Source organism: Haemaphysalis longicornis, unplaced genomic scaffold (assembly GCF_048455015.1).
Source record: "Haemaphysalis longicornis isolate Haplotype H1 unplaced genomic scaffold, Haemaphysalis longicornis Haplotype H1 scaffold_31, whole genome shotgun sequence".
Classification (NCBI taxonomy): Eukaryota; Metazoa; Arthropoda; class Arachnida; order Ixodida; family Ixodidae; genus Haemaphysalis; species Haemaphysalis longicornis.
In genome coordinates, this window is record NW_027526340.1 from 1,340,082 (window position 1) to 1,357,892 (window position 17,811).

Genomic DNA, 17,811 nt, shown 5'->3' on the forward strand with positions numbered 1-17,811 from the left:
GTTTAATTCTTGATGCACGGGGTGTAAAACGCGAATGCGTGCCCAGTGTTGCTGCGGCAAGTGTTTCGGGGACGCCTTTCGCGGACGCCAACAGTGTGCGGCCTTTCGCGTATACCTGACTGAGTAGCGCTTTCGCGTTGATAATAGCGGTTCCTGTCACGGCGCGCGAGCAGTTATAGCGGCTAGACCCACCGTGGGCTAGACGCTATCGGCGCTGTTATTGCCTTGTCACGTGTGTCGATCCTGAAGGTGGATCACTCAGTCAACGCCTAGCAGGTGCCCCCACCACCAGTGGCTTCGTTGCCTGAGTTGTAATGATGCACGATTTGTTTTACGTAATATTTCCGTCATTCGTCCTACTGGTAAATATTGAATCGCAATTTGTATAACAAGTATAGGGTCGGTCATTCGAAGTGGCAAGCGGAAAAGCCGGAAGATGTAACCGATCCTCTTCTTCCGACTTGGAATTCGAACCTTTCGTACACACGAACCCGACTGCGACAGGTAGTGCGGCTGCGTGAAGCCATCAAGCCACGAACCTTTCACGAGTACCGCGGTCGATCGAAGCGGTAACACTAGCACAATGACATCAACGTCGCAGCAAAACGATCGGATCAGCATGGAAGCTCGTGTGGGGAACGGGGAGATGTTGAGGAGAAAAGTCACGTGGTTATTTGCATCGACAGACGTGCTTTTGGCCTTGGAAGGCTTGGCCGGACTGCAGCCCTCCCATCGACGCTCCTCTGTGGAGGGGCTTAGACCTCACTGTTCAGCTGAGCGCACCACTTAACAGAACAGAAAGCCAAGGAAGAGGGGAGCTCTTCCTGCTGCGTTGTGGGGTTGCCGTAGTACTTTTTTTTTTTTTTGTGAATGCCTGGACCCCTCCAGCTCTGTTTATGTCTTAGCCATCCTCCAGCGGCGACATTCGACCGAAGAACGTCCCCTTCGGGAAGCACGCAGCTGTGCTGGGGTCTAACCATAGCTTGGGTCACTCCAGCCTGATTAAAAGGGTTGTTTCAGTGGTGCCGCCGGTTCCCCTGTACGGTTACCTGAAAAACCTATGGACGCGTTTGTTTTTTCACCTCCCGTCACCTATTTCGACGAAGTTCAGAGACCGTTCGCGCTTTTAGTTCGTTTTATTTGAACTGTTGACGAGAGGTCTGCGTGATGTCTGTGGGTGGAAAGAATAAAATACGGCTTCGCCTAGTTAAGAGGAGCACGATACCGTACCAGGTAGAGACTGCGTCGGTCTAGAGAAAGAGCTGGCCAGTCGTCTCGGCAGCGCGGAGCGCCTTGTCTTGTTCAGTTTTATGATGACCCTTGGCCGTGCACTGACCGCGACTTTCCTTACTTTCGCGCTTGACCTTTTTGAAAGCGAAAGCCTGACGTTTTATGTTTCTCCGGACGTTGTGATGTACAAAATTCCTAACAAAAAATGGGAGTGCGAGTTGGGGACCGCGAGTTGGGAAAGGGAAACAGCAGAGCCGGTGGAAGGTCACGAGAAAGGGCGACAGGCTCTATAGAACGTTCTGTACGAGCCCTGTATACGTCACCGCGCGTGCTCAGAGTTTCATTCCACATCGCTATGGGTGACGACCCGGGGCCTAGTCGCGGGCGGGAAAGACCGCGAAAGTACGTCACGGCGGAGAGGGTAGAGCATCTCGGTGTGCCGCTCGCCGTAACTGGCAACGGGAGAAAGCGCGTGTGGGTGGAGTTGCGGCGGTGGCCCGACGAGAGCAACATGACAGTTCAGAAGTTCCACAGAGGGTCCAACTACAGGCTTTAACATTCACATTGTTACAAAATCCTAAACATCGCCAGTACTTTTTTTACGTTCGCGATTGGGACTAAAGACGTCCTGTGGTCAAACTGTTAGATAAGCCGTCGGAGCTGTTGAGAGACGTATTGCATCGCGTCGCTTTAAAACCGTTACCAAACGTGTACGCCACCGGAACCGCATGCTTTTGCAAACGATATATGGTGCTGCGCGCAGAGTGTCCGGTGAATTCGGAAGCCTCGTGCCTTCACGGCTATCTACGATACCACGTCAGCCCTTTCAGAAGCCTGTATTCTTTAAGAACAGATAAGGCGCCCCCCTCCAAGGGCTCACGAGACGGAGGATGCGTACACGCCCACCTACGAGACCTCGCCGAAAAAATGAAAGAAGGGAAAGAAAAAAAAAAAACAGACTAGCAATGTAGGCCCTCCCGGCGACGTTCGTCAGGGCGCAGAAGCCACAAGGCGAGCGCTTTTCCAGACCAACATCTGGGCGTCGTGATAGCAACGAAACCGCATCGTCATCGCGTTGTGCACGTCTGTTCAGAACAGCTCGTGCTGGCGACGCCACGACCTGGCCGAAATACGCGTCGCGGACTATGAGCTGCTTGGTTTGGTACTGGCAGCGACTGCCTGAGGCGTACGGAACCTGTGCGCTGCGAATCCGGTGAAGCACTTCCGAGATGGTTGCCGACAAGCGGCCTAACAGCACGGCTGAAGAAGGACGGTCCCCGATGACGGCCTCGTCCAGGAAGGCCGACGAGGCGAGAAACTCGAGGTAAACGCGCGACTTTCCGCTGTGCCCACGGCCAAGTTAATGCCTGGGCTCGAGCGGGTTCACGCACGGGCTTGCACAGTATCGTGTGCCGTGTGCTTATTTGTTTCGCTTGGTGTCCCTGTACGTTAGCTTTCGATGTGAAGCCTCGCGTACTTCGGAAGTACGGTCCGGTACCGTCGCTTCTGTCGGGCAGTGTTCGGATATTTTTTCACGCCCCTGAAGTCTGTAGCCCATTCTTTATGTTGCATTTACAAGCATCGACGTTTGCTGGAACCTCTCGATCGAGAGCAGTGATCCCGTTGAAAGCAAGCGTCGTTGGTCGCTGGTTAGCGTGGACTGTTGTGTAGAACATGCCTGACGTCGTCTAGAAGCGTTTAGTCGTCTTTCACGCGTTTATTTTATTTCTTTTTCAAATAGAGTTTGAAAAGGGCTGCGTACGCTTCGGGTGATTTGATTTGCCGTATTTCAGGTCGAAACGCGCGGGGAGGAAGGGGGGGGGGGAGGTGGGTAGGCACTGTGTGGCGCTTTGTAAGTGCGCGCGCCTACATGCATTTCTAGTCCTTCATGCGGGATATTTCCTCACTCTCGCTGAAAAAAAAAAAAAAAAATGCGCAAGCTGCTCTCGCATATTTATTGTTTATTTTTCCTTCAAACTTTCGTCGCAGGACTTCTTTGTATGCTTATCGGTTGCAACGCTGCGGCTGTGCGCGGTACAGCCAACACTGTCCTCTATATAAGCTTAAAGTGACCGCATTTCTCGGGCCCCAAAGCAGGAGGCGGATGGGGGTAAGGAAGAACGCGGCACATAGCTTGAAGGGACACTAAGGCTTATTGCAATTTTGTTTTAACTGGAAGTTCATGCGTTCCGCCATTCTCTCGTTCTTTGTTCGACGAGCGGCGATGCGTTATTTCCTGAATAAGTATAGCGCCGAAGCACGTCCACCCACCGTTCGTCGAAGGCAGAAGGGTGTACTGAACGGTTTGTTGGTACACTGTAACGCCAAGAAAACAGGTCAGACACTGGGACTAAGCAGGAAACACACAAGTTTCTTGTCGTGTGCGCTGCTTTCTTGAAGCCTCCTCAAACGGTTTCTTTTGGCTCTTTCATTTCTCAAGCTTTTCATTAGTGACACTGGGCTTCATCACTAGTAGGTAATTGCTTGCGTTTTCCATATTTCGGGCCGAAGCCACGCCAAAACACCGTCCCACAAGCAGGCTGCGGCACAGCGGGACCACAGCCTCGAAACCGGGACGTGTCCCACCTAAATCGGGATGTCTGGTCACTTTATAATAACAATAATAAGATTGGTGCGTTTTCATTTTCACATCGCCGTCACAGTAAGATGTATAGGCCTCTCATGTTCCCAGTGGTTGTGATCGCAGAAAGAAATTCCGTTGCCTTTATTTAGATATTGCTTTTCAATCTCCACATTTCGCCACTACAGCTAAATCGACGGGCCTTTCGCGGTTTCTAGTGGTTAGAACGGAAAAGATTGATTGATTGGTTGATTTATTGATTGATTGATTGATTGATTGATTGATTGATTGATTGATTGATTGATTGATTGATTGATTGATTGATTGATTCTAGGGTTTAACGCGCCGACGCAACGCAGGCGATGAGGCACACCGTAATGGAGGGCTCCGGATTAATTTTGACCACCTGGGTACCTTTAACGTGCGCCGAAATCGTGTACACACGGGCGTTTTTTATTTTCGCCTCCATCAGAAAAGTGGCCGCCGCGGCCGAGAATCGAACCCGCGAACAAAAAAGAAATCACTACTTTTAGATAGAATTTTGGGATAGCGGGCATGCAACGCGGTCCTTTGTTTTACCTACGATGCGTTGTTGGCGCATATCCTGAACTCCCGGTTTCGTTTTCTTCCGCTGGGAACCTTCATATAATCAGTTGAGCGTACGTCCATTCGCTACGACCTCTCTTTCTACCAAATAAATGTCGCATGACCGAGGGTTCGCGACATGTATAGGTTCGACTAATTATGAAGGTTTTCAGCGGACGAAACCGAAAGACCAAGGTTGTCGCCGCTTTGGTTCATAATAAGCGAGCTTCGTTGTACACGCTTCGGTGAGCGATTACTCGAAACGCAAACGACCAGCGTTGCAATAACCGCCAACGCCTCCGCCCTTTGCATAACGGGCGTTCCCATATATACGCGGGAAAGTACTGGCTATCCCGACCCGTCTTTTTCCTCCTTTTGGATCGGCGGTGTTTCCAGCGCGTACGGCAACAGCGTAGTAGTTTAGAGCGTCTTGAATATGCAGCGGCCTGTCCCAATGCCCACGGTCGACGCTCGATATTACTGCCTTCTTGGCAGCGCTACCAGAACTGTGCGTTGTGACTTGTAAGGCAAGCTTTATCGGAAATTACTTGTTAGAAGACACATATACGCTGGAACGAAGCTACGGCTGCACGGTTTCTTTTCTGTCTCTGAATTTCCGTCTCGAGACGTTCCTGTCGGAATGGCGTACGGATTGGCATTCTAAGAGGGCTCCTCTAGTCTTTGGACCACGTCGTTACATCGGTCCACACTGGCAAACTTTCATCATCTAAGCGGTGGAAGCGCACATGATTCTTTGGGTATATGTAGGTTTACAGATTTTTCAACTGAGAGCGTGCATAGGATTTCTTTTCTTTTTTAAGGCGTCTTCTGCGCAAATACGACGCGTGACTTCTGCGGCATGAAATATTTAATTTCCTTTACGTTGTCATTAGCCTTGCTCCGTAATACTGCTAGCAAAGCATCGCGTACGGTGACTTCAGATTGCCAATGACATTTTCTGATTGCTCTCTACAACTCAAGTCCGCCCATTATAGTCTTTCGAAATGTGTATTTTGATTATTGGCATTACTGCACTCGACGTATGTTCGATAGCTGGTACCGCTGAAATTAATGTTACGGCCTGTTCTTCAACGAAACAGACAATGGCAAAAAGCTAAGGACAGGTCGTGTTTCACGAGAGCTCGCGCGTGTACAGCAGAAAGCCCGTCTTCTCGTTTTCATCGTGGACGCGTCAACTATATAGTCTTGCCACCACAGATTCAAAGACAGCCGAACGTCCCGGCGATCGTTCGCTGACGCGGGCGTCCACTCATGTCGGCCGCGTCACCATCTCTTAATTTCCGAGCCCATGCTGCTGCCGTGCCGAGTAAATTACCGGGTTGCCGGTCCGTGCGCCATGTCGTTCTCAAGCTTGGCACAATTCCCAACTGTGTATGTACGACCGCCACGCAAACCGCGGCTATGCTGCGGCAATCCGTGGGTGTGTGCGCGGGTAGCGAACGGACAGCGCACAAACAGCCCGCCGCCTCTTATTTTGATTGCACCGTCTTTGTCTCGAGCGCGTGGGCATGAAGTCGCGTCGACGATCACGCAAAAGCTATGAAGAAGTCGCGTTGTCGGTATAACGCTGAGGCATGGCCTCACCTCTGGACGACACCACGCCCCCTTCCTCCGGCTGCCGAGTGACGTCTTCTGGACGCCCGCACGCGCGCGCGCGTGCGTGTATCGTCGTATAAATATAGCAGCGAGGTGATTATCAGTTGGAGCACGCGCTGGAGCGCGTCAACCGGAAATTGTGTATATACGACAGGAACAGCGCTGCCGCTGCGCCTTTACACGGCGCGCGCGATTCCGGGAATTCCCCTTTTAGCCAAGGAGCGACTTTGTAGATCCCGAACGTGGCTCCACTAGCGCAATCGGCATAACTAGGCGCTTTCTTTCTGGAATTTGTTTTCGTGGAGTTGATACTTTGGTTGAGGAGAAGGCGTGACCGTGCGAGGTTCCCGTACGTCTCAAGGTGCCCCCGAACGTGGTGGTGTACAGAAAGGGACGAGCATGTGCTGCAGCCAACCTATTACATATTTTTGGTGTCTTATAGTTGGGCGTCACCGTATTGAGTTCCGGGACTGCTACTGTGCCGCCCGCGAGGTAACTGAGCGACTCTCTGGCGTCGACGTTAGACGTATACTTTCGCAGTCCCGAGAACTGGGATCAGCCAGTTTATATATCTATTCTCAAGGCCAAAACATTATACAGAGGTGTGGGGAAAGAAAAATAAACAAGCAATACCAATTCAGCAGAGTTACAAAAAGTAGATAGATATGACAGTTCTGAACGTGGCAGGAACAGGAACTGCCGAACAAGTTGTTGGCTAACGCGACAGATCCAATGGACTTTTTCGCCCATTTTCGGTTGATGCTATCGATCGTCGATTGCAGCAGTTATACTTTATGATATTGCAGGAACAAAGCAAGGGACCTCCTTCAGTGCTTGGCTTGATCGCACGTGATCTTGGGGGGATGACGCAGCGAATTGTAAGAGTCCAGTTCATATAGAAACTTACAAGGGATAGTTACGGTTCTGTACTGTCTACATAACTTCCCGTTTGAACTTCACAGGTTAAAATGCCAAAAACAAAAAAATGACCTTTGGTGTTCCCAATAGATAGCGCTTGCAGTTTGTTGTTCGCGGTTTGTGGGAAAAGGAAAGGAAGTACACTGTGGATGTTTTCGAGCTCGGCAGGGAGCTCACCTGCATACAACCTAGAGTCACTAGATGAGGTTTCAGAGTATCGGCACTCTTTTCTGTCATTGTTCTATGCCGCCGACAGCAGCCATTGGTCGTACCGCGTCACGTGACATTTGTTTACCCCGGGAAGACCCATGGGCACTGACATTTTGGTGCCTCTGTGTTGCGGCGTGTGCGCTCTTGGATAAGTCGTGATTTTCGGGGCGCAGTGCGGCTGTATGACACGTTGAGAGTGAGTTTTCAAGCCCCGAGACAGAGTAGCTATGCCGTGCTGCTCTGTAGTAAGCTGTTTCTACCGGCGGGTAGGTGGAAAACGCCTGCACCGCTTCCGGCTGGGAAAGAACGACAGTGACGTAGTGTAACCTACAGCCACTTTAAAAGCGCAGCTTAATTAGTGGCTCAGCGTAACCTAAAGCCAATAAATAAGCTTCGCTAGCGTAACCGAGCCTGACCCTATCGCACCAGCGCGCTGTCTCTAAATCTTCGAAAAGTAAACACAGCTGTCATGGTTGCCATGCGGCGCCCGGACCAATACCGCCCGTCAATGTCAGCCACGATAGGGCGCATAAAGCTGGCCACCCCGTCGTCAGGCACCAAAATGGCTGCCGCCGTGCGTCAGTGTCGTTACTTTTAAAGGAGTACTGACACGAAATTTTTATGTTACGTTTTTCTCGCTGCTATGCGTGCCTACCAGCCCACTAATCATAGAATGACAGATTAGACGGTCGAGCGCAGCGTAAACATTCATTTACGGCGTCGTTTATTCGTGCCAGTTTCCGTTTCGACAAAAAAATGCCGAGCGGCCGCCATGACAGCATGTATCACATGGCGTCACCATTCTTGCCGTATCGCTGCCTCTCTGGAAGCGCGCGCGAGCGAGCGCACGCGCGCGCCCAGACCGGCCGAGGTCTTCGCCGTCCCCACAGGCCCGGGCAGCATGACGTCATGCCCAAAACCATGACGTGTACACACTCCCGAGCAGCGCGCGCCAACCACAGCCAGCGCGTCGGCTTCGTCACGGGAGCCCCGACGTCGGCAGTTTGGGGCACGTAGCAGATGATGTCACGTCTTCCCTCTCTGGGCTTTCTCGTGCGGGCGAAGATTAAAATGGATTTTAAATATGTTTCGCTGAACGGTTGCTGTTGAAACTTGCTGGGAGTGGGAGATATCTCCTGATAAAAAGGAAGCGTTTTACATAGTTATCTCAGCTTTGAGATTTCGTGTCAGTACTCCTTTAAGCCTAGCTTATTTAGTGGTTCTAATACAACCCAGTGCGGCGGAGGGGAGGTAGAGGGGAGCGAAAGGATGCAGCACAGTGTTAAATAGATAGAGAAAGTGAGAAGAAAGAATAAAAGATAGGGCCAAGTCAGTCCAGGCACATCAGTCATTAATGTTTTAGTATTCCATGTGTTCCGTACATTCCGTATGTACCGTTCGTACCGGGACCGGACTGCGCCTGCGTGCACGGGCACGGCAAGGAGGGCCGAACCCCAACGGAACGAATGCGCAAGTGCCCAGTCGGGTCCCGGTGCATACGGTACGCACAGAACGTACGGAGCACAAGGAATGCTAAAACTCTCTATTAATACAGCAGTCCGAGCTACAGCCGCTGGATAAGGTTGTCTCCAGGTAAGGGATCAGGTGGTCGAAGACTTCCCGTTGGGTTGCCAGTTTTTGTAGTGTTCATTGTAAGCCTCATTCATGGTTGTTTCGATTGCGAATGATGAGGCACAGGTAAAATTACTTTCTTGAATAGTGATTAAGTTAAGATTAAGGCTCTTGTTATGACCGTGAGATGCAAAAGAATGGGCATCCAAAACAAAGCTACAGAAACAATAGGTACGGCGCAAGCGTTCTTACGTCGCTTCTCTGTTTCGCCAACCTTACGTTTCTTTGGTGGCATTAAAGGGACGCGTGTACCCAAACAGCGCCGTTTTCTTCGTTTATTTTTTGCTTTTCTCAGTTTCCTACTGCCTATATTTTCTTTTTGTTTTTGTTTTAATAATAGCGAGAGGGTGCTTTAATATATACACTGTGTGATTTCGGTGCTTCATTCCTTTTCTTTTTAGCTAATCGCGCGAGGGCCCTGGATGAGTTACATCATTCAGATTTCGTTACAACATATTCAGTTTTTATCTTGATTTTGTTGTTTTTGTAGTTTTGTGACAGACAATGGATGACAGATTTGTCTATGGAAGGCAAATTGCGGAATTCTTGTTTCGTTTCTGTTTTAGAGGCAAAGCCCCCCTTAGAGGCTGGGGCTGTTGGCGTCTCCTGTCGGTCGTCGTAATCGTCGTTTTATGTAGTCACGCTACTAAAACACCGGGGAACTCGGTTACGCCTCGCGCTAGCACGTAACTCGTACTAAAAAACACCGTGGTACTCGTTTACGCCTCGCGCTACGGAGCTTCGTGCTTCAAAGACAAAGGACCTTTGCAGCCAAGCTGTACACCTCTGCCGCAGAAGGCAACTTCCTTTTGCAGTGATAGCTGACACGAAAACTTCCGGAGGAAAGGGTGTGCGCCTACCTCCGAATAAAAGTGGAGCGAAAGTATGCATATATAAATCTTCACTGGAAAAGGAGCGGCCAGTGGCCTAAGAAGGGAGGGGTTGTATGGGAGGGGACCCAGGCCTCCTCTAGGCCCTTCATGCTACGCCTGATTCTTTTTCCAACTCCCACAGCGAGAGTAACGTCTCCTTGGCATGACTGGGATTCCTGGGCTTCGTCAACTATTCGTATGATGGCACTTGTGTGGCGTGTCGGGCCCGGAGTTGGCGGAGGCCCCCAAAATCCGACAGGAGGGGTAGAATGTCCTGCTTGACTTTCTTATTAAACGGGCTCGTTCAATCAGAAGCCCTTCCCGTAAGATTCCGAGTCACTAGATCAAACGCGTCAGTAAATCCAACGAGTCATTACATCCATTCGTGGATCAACTGACTCGTTGTATCTAGTGACGCGTTGGATCTAGTGGCTCGGTTGGATGTACTGACCCTTTGGATCTATTGACGCGTTGGATCTAGTGACAAAATCAAACCGATAACAAAATCAAACCGATAAACACAATGAGCACCCAACCCCAAGAAAGACAAGCACGCGCGGTTCTTCCCGTTAGATCTAACGACTCGTTGGATCTAGTGACGCGTTGGATCTAGTGACGTGGATGGATGTGATGACTCTTTGGATTCATTGACTCCTTGGATCTAGTGACTCGGTTGGATCTCCTGACTCGTTGGATCTTCTGACTCGGGCATCACGTGACCTAGTGGATCTCCTGACTCATTGGATCTAATTATCTGTTGGATATAGTGACCATAAGCGCGTGCCACCAAGCTATAACAGGGGAAAAATAACAAAAAAGCATTGAGTTTGAATGTTTCTATTTCAAATCGAAAAGCTACGTAAACTGTGGAGTTTTCGAAGTACGGGCAGGGGTACGGTGGGTCGGTGGCGCTTCTGGTCACTGCATCCAACGAGTCATTAGATCTAACGAGTCAGGAGATCCACTAGCTCACGTGATACCCGAGTTAGGAGAGTCAAGAGATCCAGAATGGATGTACTGACTCGTTGGATCTAGTGACACGTTGGATCTAGTGTCGCGGTCATTGCGTGCCGCCACTTTACGTAGAAGCGCCGCTTGTGCAGCACATCCTCAGTCAGGGAGGCTCCTGTTCGGGTCTTGTGGGTTAGAACTTTGCCCCTCTGGGTAAGCCTTTTGGAAAGGGTGTTCATTTCTTGAGTCATGTCTCGTAGGTTTTCCGTTCTTCGTTTGTTTTTCCGCGTTCATCCAGGCTAGCTGGTTCGACCTCAATCAGTGGTGGAACCGGGCGGTCGGGAAGCGAGTTGAGCGTAGAATTTTGCGCGCTAGCCATCACGTGAGCCACGTCGTTTCCGAGGCTGCCCGCGTGTCCCGGCACCCAGTCGATGCATATATACCTGTACGTTGGGTTCGTTTTCTAGTGCTCTGCACTCCTTCATGAGGTGGCACAGTGAACCATCGATGACTGGTCCTTGGCGCCGTTTGATGGTCTCTGTGTTGTCACATGTTATGGTGATTTTTTGTCGCGCCGTCCGCAGTCAGCACGCCACATTGGTGCGTACCATGAGTGTCGCCATCCACAGGGCATGGACCTCTAGACGTGTGCTCGCAGGCTCGTGATATTTGTAGGCCTGTGACCCTCTGTGCGATCCAGAGGGAGTGACCATAGGCGTGTGCAGGGTTCCCGATTAGAGGGGGCGAAGTCTTACCGCAGCATCCCCCCACTCCCCCCCAGGAACTCCCGACCTCTTCCCACCAAAGGCCTAGCGGTCCGAACGAAGTGCAAAGACGAGGAATAGTTCATCATTTTTTTTATTTCAATGTGACAGAATTCCAACAGATACAACTTTCATGTGTACCATCGGCAAGGTATGGGGCAAATTTGGCGGCCTCCCTAAGATGATTAAGAGGGGGCGCCCACCCTGTGCGCACGCCTATGGGTGCGACCACTGCAACGGTGGCCTCCCGTGCCTCCTTGTTCCAAGCGCGTCTGTGTAAACAGTAGTTGCCTGCAGCTTGGGGTCACTGGCGCTGCGTGCACGAGCCTCCCGTTTCTTCGTGTGGCGCTCCTTGTTGCATCTCGCGCCGCGGCAGCTGTTGCTGCGCGGATAGTGCCGCCTCCTATGTGACTCCCCCCATTGCGTGCACAGCTCGCGCGAAGCTTCTGGGCGCCTGCTTTCCACTTTTAGGAACATCACGTGCCTTTTCCCTTTGTGTGTGACGTTTCACGCCTCATCAGCTGGCGGAATGATGTAGGTTTTTGCCCACCCCGCGTCGACAAATACAGCGTGGACAATGATGGTAGGAGTTATTCGAGGCAGGGCATGTATTTTGGGAATCAAGAGATGGCAGGTAGTCTAGCTGATTTCTCTCTCGGAGCTCCACTTTAGTTCGAAATTCCAAACCGAAGGATTTTCGCTCGTCAAGTCTAGAAAGTTTGGCATTTAGATGCTACTTGTTTATGTGCGCTCTTATCTAGCGAGGAGTGCGACTCGTACGCATCATCATAATCATAATCATCAGTGGAGATAATGCGAAGGCCTGAAACTTCTTCTGAACCGCTGACGCGAGCGCTCGAACGCCAGGTTTGGAGAGAGATGAGGGACAGGGGAAGATGAAGGGATTAAACGTGCTGCGAGCGCCCACGTCAGTAGTTAGATGAAGTTCTGGGCCTTCGCGTTCTCTGCAATTACGACGACGACTATGATTATGATGCCGTCAACGGGTAATGCACGCATCCACGGGCGATTAGCCAGGGCTAAGACCGAAGATGCGTACAATTTAACGTACAAAAGAAAAGAAGAAAAGGTAGATGCGACTTAGCTAATAATGATCCAAATAAACCACCCATTATGGCGCCTTTAACTGTTACCGCGATGCAGAATTTCCTCATCAGTTGAAACTGCTCTCACAATTCTGGCAACAGCTTGTGGGGCTGACCTTCTCTCTCTGCTCGGCTCCCGTATACCCGCAAAGAGCTCTGTCATGTATTCAGCTGATTCTACCGCTTTGCACCGAAGGATCCTCCCTTTCCGCACCCGTCCCTTCCATTGTACCCTTTAATAACCGGCCTATGCAAGTCTTTATTCTATCAATAAAGGTCGTTCATCGTCGTCGTCTTCGCCACCACCTCCATTATCATCATCATCCTCACCATCGCAGGCATTATGTATAAACCTATAGGGGTGAGCGACATTTTGTTTCTAGAGGTACAAGAGCGGCACTTCCGGTAACTTCCTGTGCGCACTAGCGCCATCTGCCTGTCCGCGTGGAACCCTCCTTTTCTCGTGAGCAACCGACCTGATTAGTGTATAGGTATGCACAGACACGAATTTTGATGTCAGCGGGCTGGGTTCGAGCACCAGCAATTCCAACAATTTTTGTAGCGTGAGCTACACTGGCCGAGGTTGAGCAGTTTCGCGTGGCTCCTGGAGAGCCTTGCTGCGCAAGCGCGGCACGTGGTGGCACGGTCCACTTGATGATCGTGCAAGGGGTGGCCGGGTGTGCAACCGATGGCTCGTGCGTCGCAGCAACACCGGCGTGCGCGTGTGGAACTAGCTTAGCTCTGGGGCGATTGGTGACGCTGCGCCGGAGCCGCTTGATAAATATACATGCGTCACATAATGCGTGTACCGTGTGTGTGTCATTGAAGCAGCAGTAAGCACGATAATCAAGCTAATCCTGGACAACCAGGAAAGCTAAGAATAACCAGCTGAACCTTAATTCACGCTACGTATATCCTGGCATAGCCGAGCTAAGCCACTGCTAATTTTTTTTTTTTTTTGAAGACGCAGGATTTTTTTTTTTTTTGTAAATGGTCTCTTAGGTCAATTCAACGCATTTCTTTCGCAAATAGGAGGGTTTGGTATCATTTAGGTTGGTTTAATTGATGTTTTGTATCGCCCCGGTAGTGCCGGGCTTGTATCCATCTGGGAACGACATGTGGTTCAGCGTGGCCAATCGCGCCAAGATGACGGTGATTGACGATCAGGGTTGATCCATTAGTGCTGGAAACTTGCATTGCAAAACCTGCGGCTGGGGTAGGCCAAGGTTTACCTCGCGTAGAAAAATTTCGGGGATGCTCATAACTCTGTAAGGATGTAACTGCGAGGCCCAGTTGGAAATTCTGTTGATCTGCCCTTTTCCCGGCTCACGCTCGCTGCAACACGTAGCCTCCTTTTTTTTTTTTTTTTTTTGCGATTCTGTGCCACTCACAGCGATGGTTTGTGCCCCGCGCGTTCCATGAAGCATAGCGATCTAATTCTAAGGCTTGCGCCTGAAAAAACACAGTGAACGTACACGCGCTTTAACATGTATTTCCTTACCGGGAGAAATTTGCGCTGCCACCGTCGGCAAACTTTCTGGAACAACAGCCCGAGTTCCGTTTTGTTTATCAGCCCTTCGTTTGATATTTCTGTCATTCCCCAAAACGCGACCTCATCGGATTGAAATCAGTTGCGCTCAGAGGAAGACCTGTTCAGAGCTCCGTGAGACCATCGTACTGTTAAGAGCTCGTGCCGCGGAGGGCATACGAGAAAGAAGAAAAAAATGTGGTGGCGTGTTACACGATGGTGATGATGATTGTGGTGGCAATGATGTCCTGAAACGATGGGTGTCGAAGTGGCGGCGCCACTGACAGGTGGTGAGGTGGTGCCAGTGCGATGGTGAAACGTGTCCACTCAGGGGAATTGGCCAGGAAGAGTGCACTGAAGAAAAGAAGCAGAGAAGAGAACAAAGAAGTGGAAACGTGGAGAGTAATGAATGGCTGATGATGCACCTCGCGCCAACTTCGTCCCCGTCATTGCTCGTGGGGCAAACAGTATAAAAAGCCTGATCCCCTCGTCCGAACAAGCAGTTCCCTTCTAGAGTATCGTCGGTCATGGATGCAGCGCTCAGGGTCCTCCTACTTCCCAGAAGCTGCCGACCCTCACCTACCGTCGGGAGCTTTCCAGCCGCCGGATCCCAGGCCAGAGCTCGCCCACCGCACTCTTGGGCCCGCAGCGGGGCCAGCATGATCCGAAGACGACGAAGGGGCCGTCGCCACGTGGGATCGCGGCGCCGTCGTATCGTCTCGTGGCACCTCGCGTGGCGCCACGGTGGCGTTCCATTCGCGACCTCTACCGCCGCAGTCCGAGGGGCCACGACCGGCCTGCCGCCTTCGCTGGCCATTGTCACTCATCTCCTGCCAAGAGTCGCAGCCAGCATGCCCTCCGCAGCTGAAGTAGCCGCGGCGCTCGAGGCGGTCCTCAAAGGCGCCCGGAGAAGGTACGTCTCGTTGCATCGCCCCTTTTACGGTGATCGGGTTGACGGCATCGTTGGGACTATGCGGCTGCATTTTATTCATCCCCACCCATGATGTCCATCTTGGTGCAGTACTATAGGTGTGTGAGTTAGAATGACGTGGCGCTCCTGATTGCCCTATTCATGACCGATTTCTGCTAGTCTTCGTAGTACCGGGGATGGGGGCGAGTTAAGGCTGACGTGGCGCTTCCGGCTGACCGATTCGTGACCGATTGTTGCAAGTCTTGTCTTGGGTGGCATTTCGGGGGATTGGGGAAGGTCAATGAACGGAGAACTCTGAAAGCGTTGCCGGTTGGATCGCGAGCGTGAACGTGTCTTCACGTGGCCACTGGCTAATGGTGTTCCTTTCTATCAGAGCGAAGCCTAGTATGCGGCATAACTGGGCTCGTGAATGAGGGAACAAGGCTAACCTCGCATCTATTGTGTGCTGGTTATAGAAGGAATGTGCCTTTTCTTAAGCCCACGCTCGTGTTACAACGGAAGGCAGCAGAATTGGGCGCATCGCGAATTGTATTCTAGTGACTTCGCCTTTGCTCGTGTCGGGTACCAAATGAAATAACCCTTCCGCTTGTACTTGGTAGATATTTTAATGCGTAGCATTCTGTGGCTGATCACCCGGGTTGATAGGTTCGGACCAAATTTTTACGCGTGCTTGTTCGTTCTGTGGAAAACCACTAACGCCATCTACGTGTTTCTTTTTTTAAATAAAGTACAATTTTTTTTTCGCTCGCCGACCACTCTTACGAGTACATTTCGCCAATTAGGCATATTGTGCAGATGCAAGCCGTTCAGTTCGTTCTCGCGGGTTCTTGTCTTGGTGTTGTGGCGGTGGTGTAAACAAATGTTTTCATTTCTTTTATTGAATTTTTATTTTTATTTAATTGTTTCAGTTTTTTTTTTTTCAGATTGCGTTCGACCAATTGTCTCTGTGTAACGATTACGTGTCTTGTCTGGCATTTTTGTTTTTGTTCTCTTCTTGAGAGCAGAACCTGAACACATTTTCTATTTTGTTAGTAATTTTTTATTTCATTTATTTCAGGTTTTTAATAAATTGCCGTCGACCAATTGTTTTTGTTCACACTAGTACAACGATTATACGTCTTAAATTTACCAGTTAGGCATTTTTGTGCAGGCACAAGCCGTTTTCATCGACTTTTGTCCTCGACGCTGTATAGCCAATTCTTTCTATTAACACTATTATAATTACATGCGTTAACTTCGCGAAAGCATTTTTCTGTAGAGGGCAAGGTGTAGAACGATTGGCGCTTTTATTCCATGTTTAGGTTCGTTTTGAGGGTTTTCTGCACATGCAAGCCGTTACGCGGTTGGTGCTTTGCGCGATTTTTTTTTTAGCTTTTCGGTTTGGTTTGGTTTGGTTTTGTAAAAGTGGTATATAAGATTTGATTTCGTTAATGATTTTTTTATTGTTTATTATGGGTATTTAGTTTCAAAATTGGTCGCAGTTAGCACAGGTTGGGATAATTTGAGGTCTATGGGAGAGGCTTTTGCCCTGCAGTGGGTGTATACAGGCTAATGATGACGATTTCCTCCAACCATTTCTACCTACGCTATTATAAATAGATGTTAACTTTGCCAATTATGCGTGGTAATTATTTTGCGAAGTTTGAGCTTTACATAATTGCGGCATCTCGGGACCTTCACGGTGCTGGCTGTCACACACGCGAACCAAGCGATAGACGAAGACCCTCCTGTAGTGAGTTTCCTGTTTTCATTAGGATTGCGCGAATTGACAACGTTCAAAATTGGTTCAGGGCCCTTTAAATACCGCCATAGACGGCTGCCTAAACAACCGTGGACCGCTAGCTATCCCGGAGCATGTAGGCTTTCGTCAAAGAGGGTTCCCCGCACATGGTTCATACCCGGTGCGCGATTGGAACTCGGCAGCGCCCATTCAGTTTTCGCGTTGTTTTTCAAATTTTCCCGCGCAGCGGCAACGGCGAGGAGACTGACAAGCGGAAGCGGCCCATCCGCTTCTCTGGCCAGCACGACATCCGCCTGCTGCAGGAGGTGGTGAACCTGAACCCGTTTAAGGACACCCCTCCCACCACAACCTGGGCCTCCATCTCCAAGAACCTGGAGCACCTGTTCATCATCAGCTCAAGGCGTTGTCGTGAGCGGACTATCCTGTTGCTGGACCAGTTCATCAAGGGAGACTACCCGAGCCTGCAACGCTTCTGCACCAAGGAGGAGTTCGCCGTCAAGGAGCAGCTCCTGCAGCAGGTACACGTTAATTGCGATCAACCGCAATTGGGCCAGATACTGTACCGTGAACAATGCTCATGTTAGACGTACATCAGCATTGAGACGACGGCCTTCTTTATGCCCTGTTTGCGGTACCGTGCTGCAGGCGGTGCTCAAGATGGAGAAAACGCGGCACGTCCTTTAGGGAAGGCAGGAGAGATGGGTGAGACTGGGTATTGTGCACGATCGAGCAGACCGGCGCTTAGAAGAGCCACGCGAGAAACATTCGGGTTTCTTGTTATCGGCCGCAGTGGTCTCTAGGGCAGTGTTAAGTTACCTCCGCTTATTTCATGTCGAAGAGCTAGCTGTTCGAGGTACTGGAATAGGTGCTTGGGTGCCAGCGTCTATGGTGGTATGGAGCGTATTGTGTTAACAGAACGGAGTCGATAAAACGTTTAGGGGCACCGCCTCGTAGGATGGTCTCCAGTGGTGGTCTCGAATGCGCTGTCGTGCTTGGTTTCGTGACGGTGCATTTTGAAACTCATGTGGACGTCGTCTTGCTGTTCGCCCACTTTAAACTGCCGTTATACAGATCATTCCCAGTCACTGGAGCTGCGCAAAGAGTCGTTTTGTGCGTCAGAGGGTTTTTGCGTCTGTGTCGGTGTG

At 50.5% G+C, this 17,811-nt stretch overlaps 1 protein-coding gene across 2 annotated transcripts in view; it reads left to right on the top strand.

Annotated features, from left to right (window-relative positions):
* The window catches only part of LOC144177802 (uncharacterized), a 40,824-nt gene that overhangs the window by 14,739 nt on the left and 8,274 nt on the right, over positions 1 to 17,811 (top strand). The window contains exons 1-2 of one of the 2 annotated variants that reach the window (XM_077705376.1): positions 2,308 to 2,554; positions 16,893 to 17,184. In XM_077705376.1, the coding sequence (XP_077561502.1) occupies positions 2,460 to 2,554; positions 16,893 to 17,184 (387 nt within the window). In that variant the 5' untranslated portion in view covers positions 2,308 to 2,459. Of the gene's footprint in view, positions 1 to 2,307; positions 2,555 to 16,892; positions 17,185 to 17,811 lie in introns of those variants that run through there. The other variant, XM_077705375.1, reaches the window with a different exon arrangement.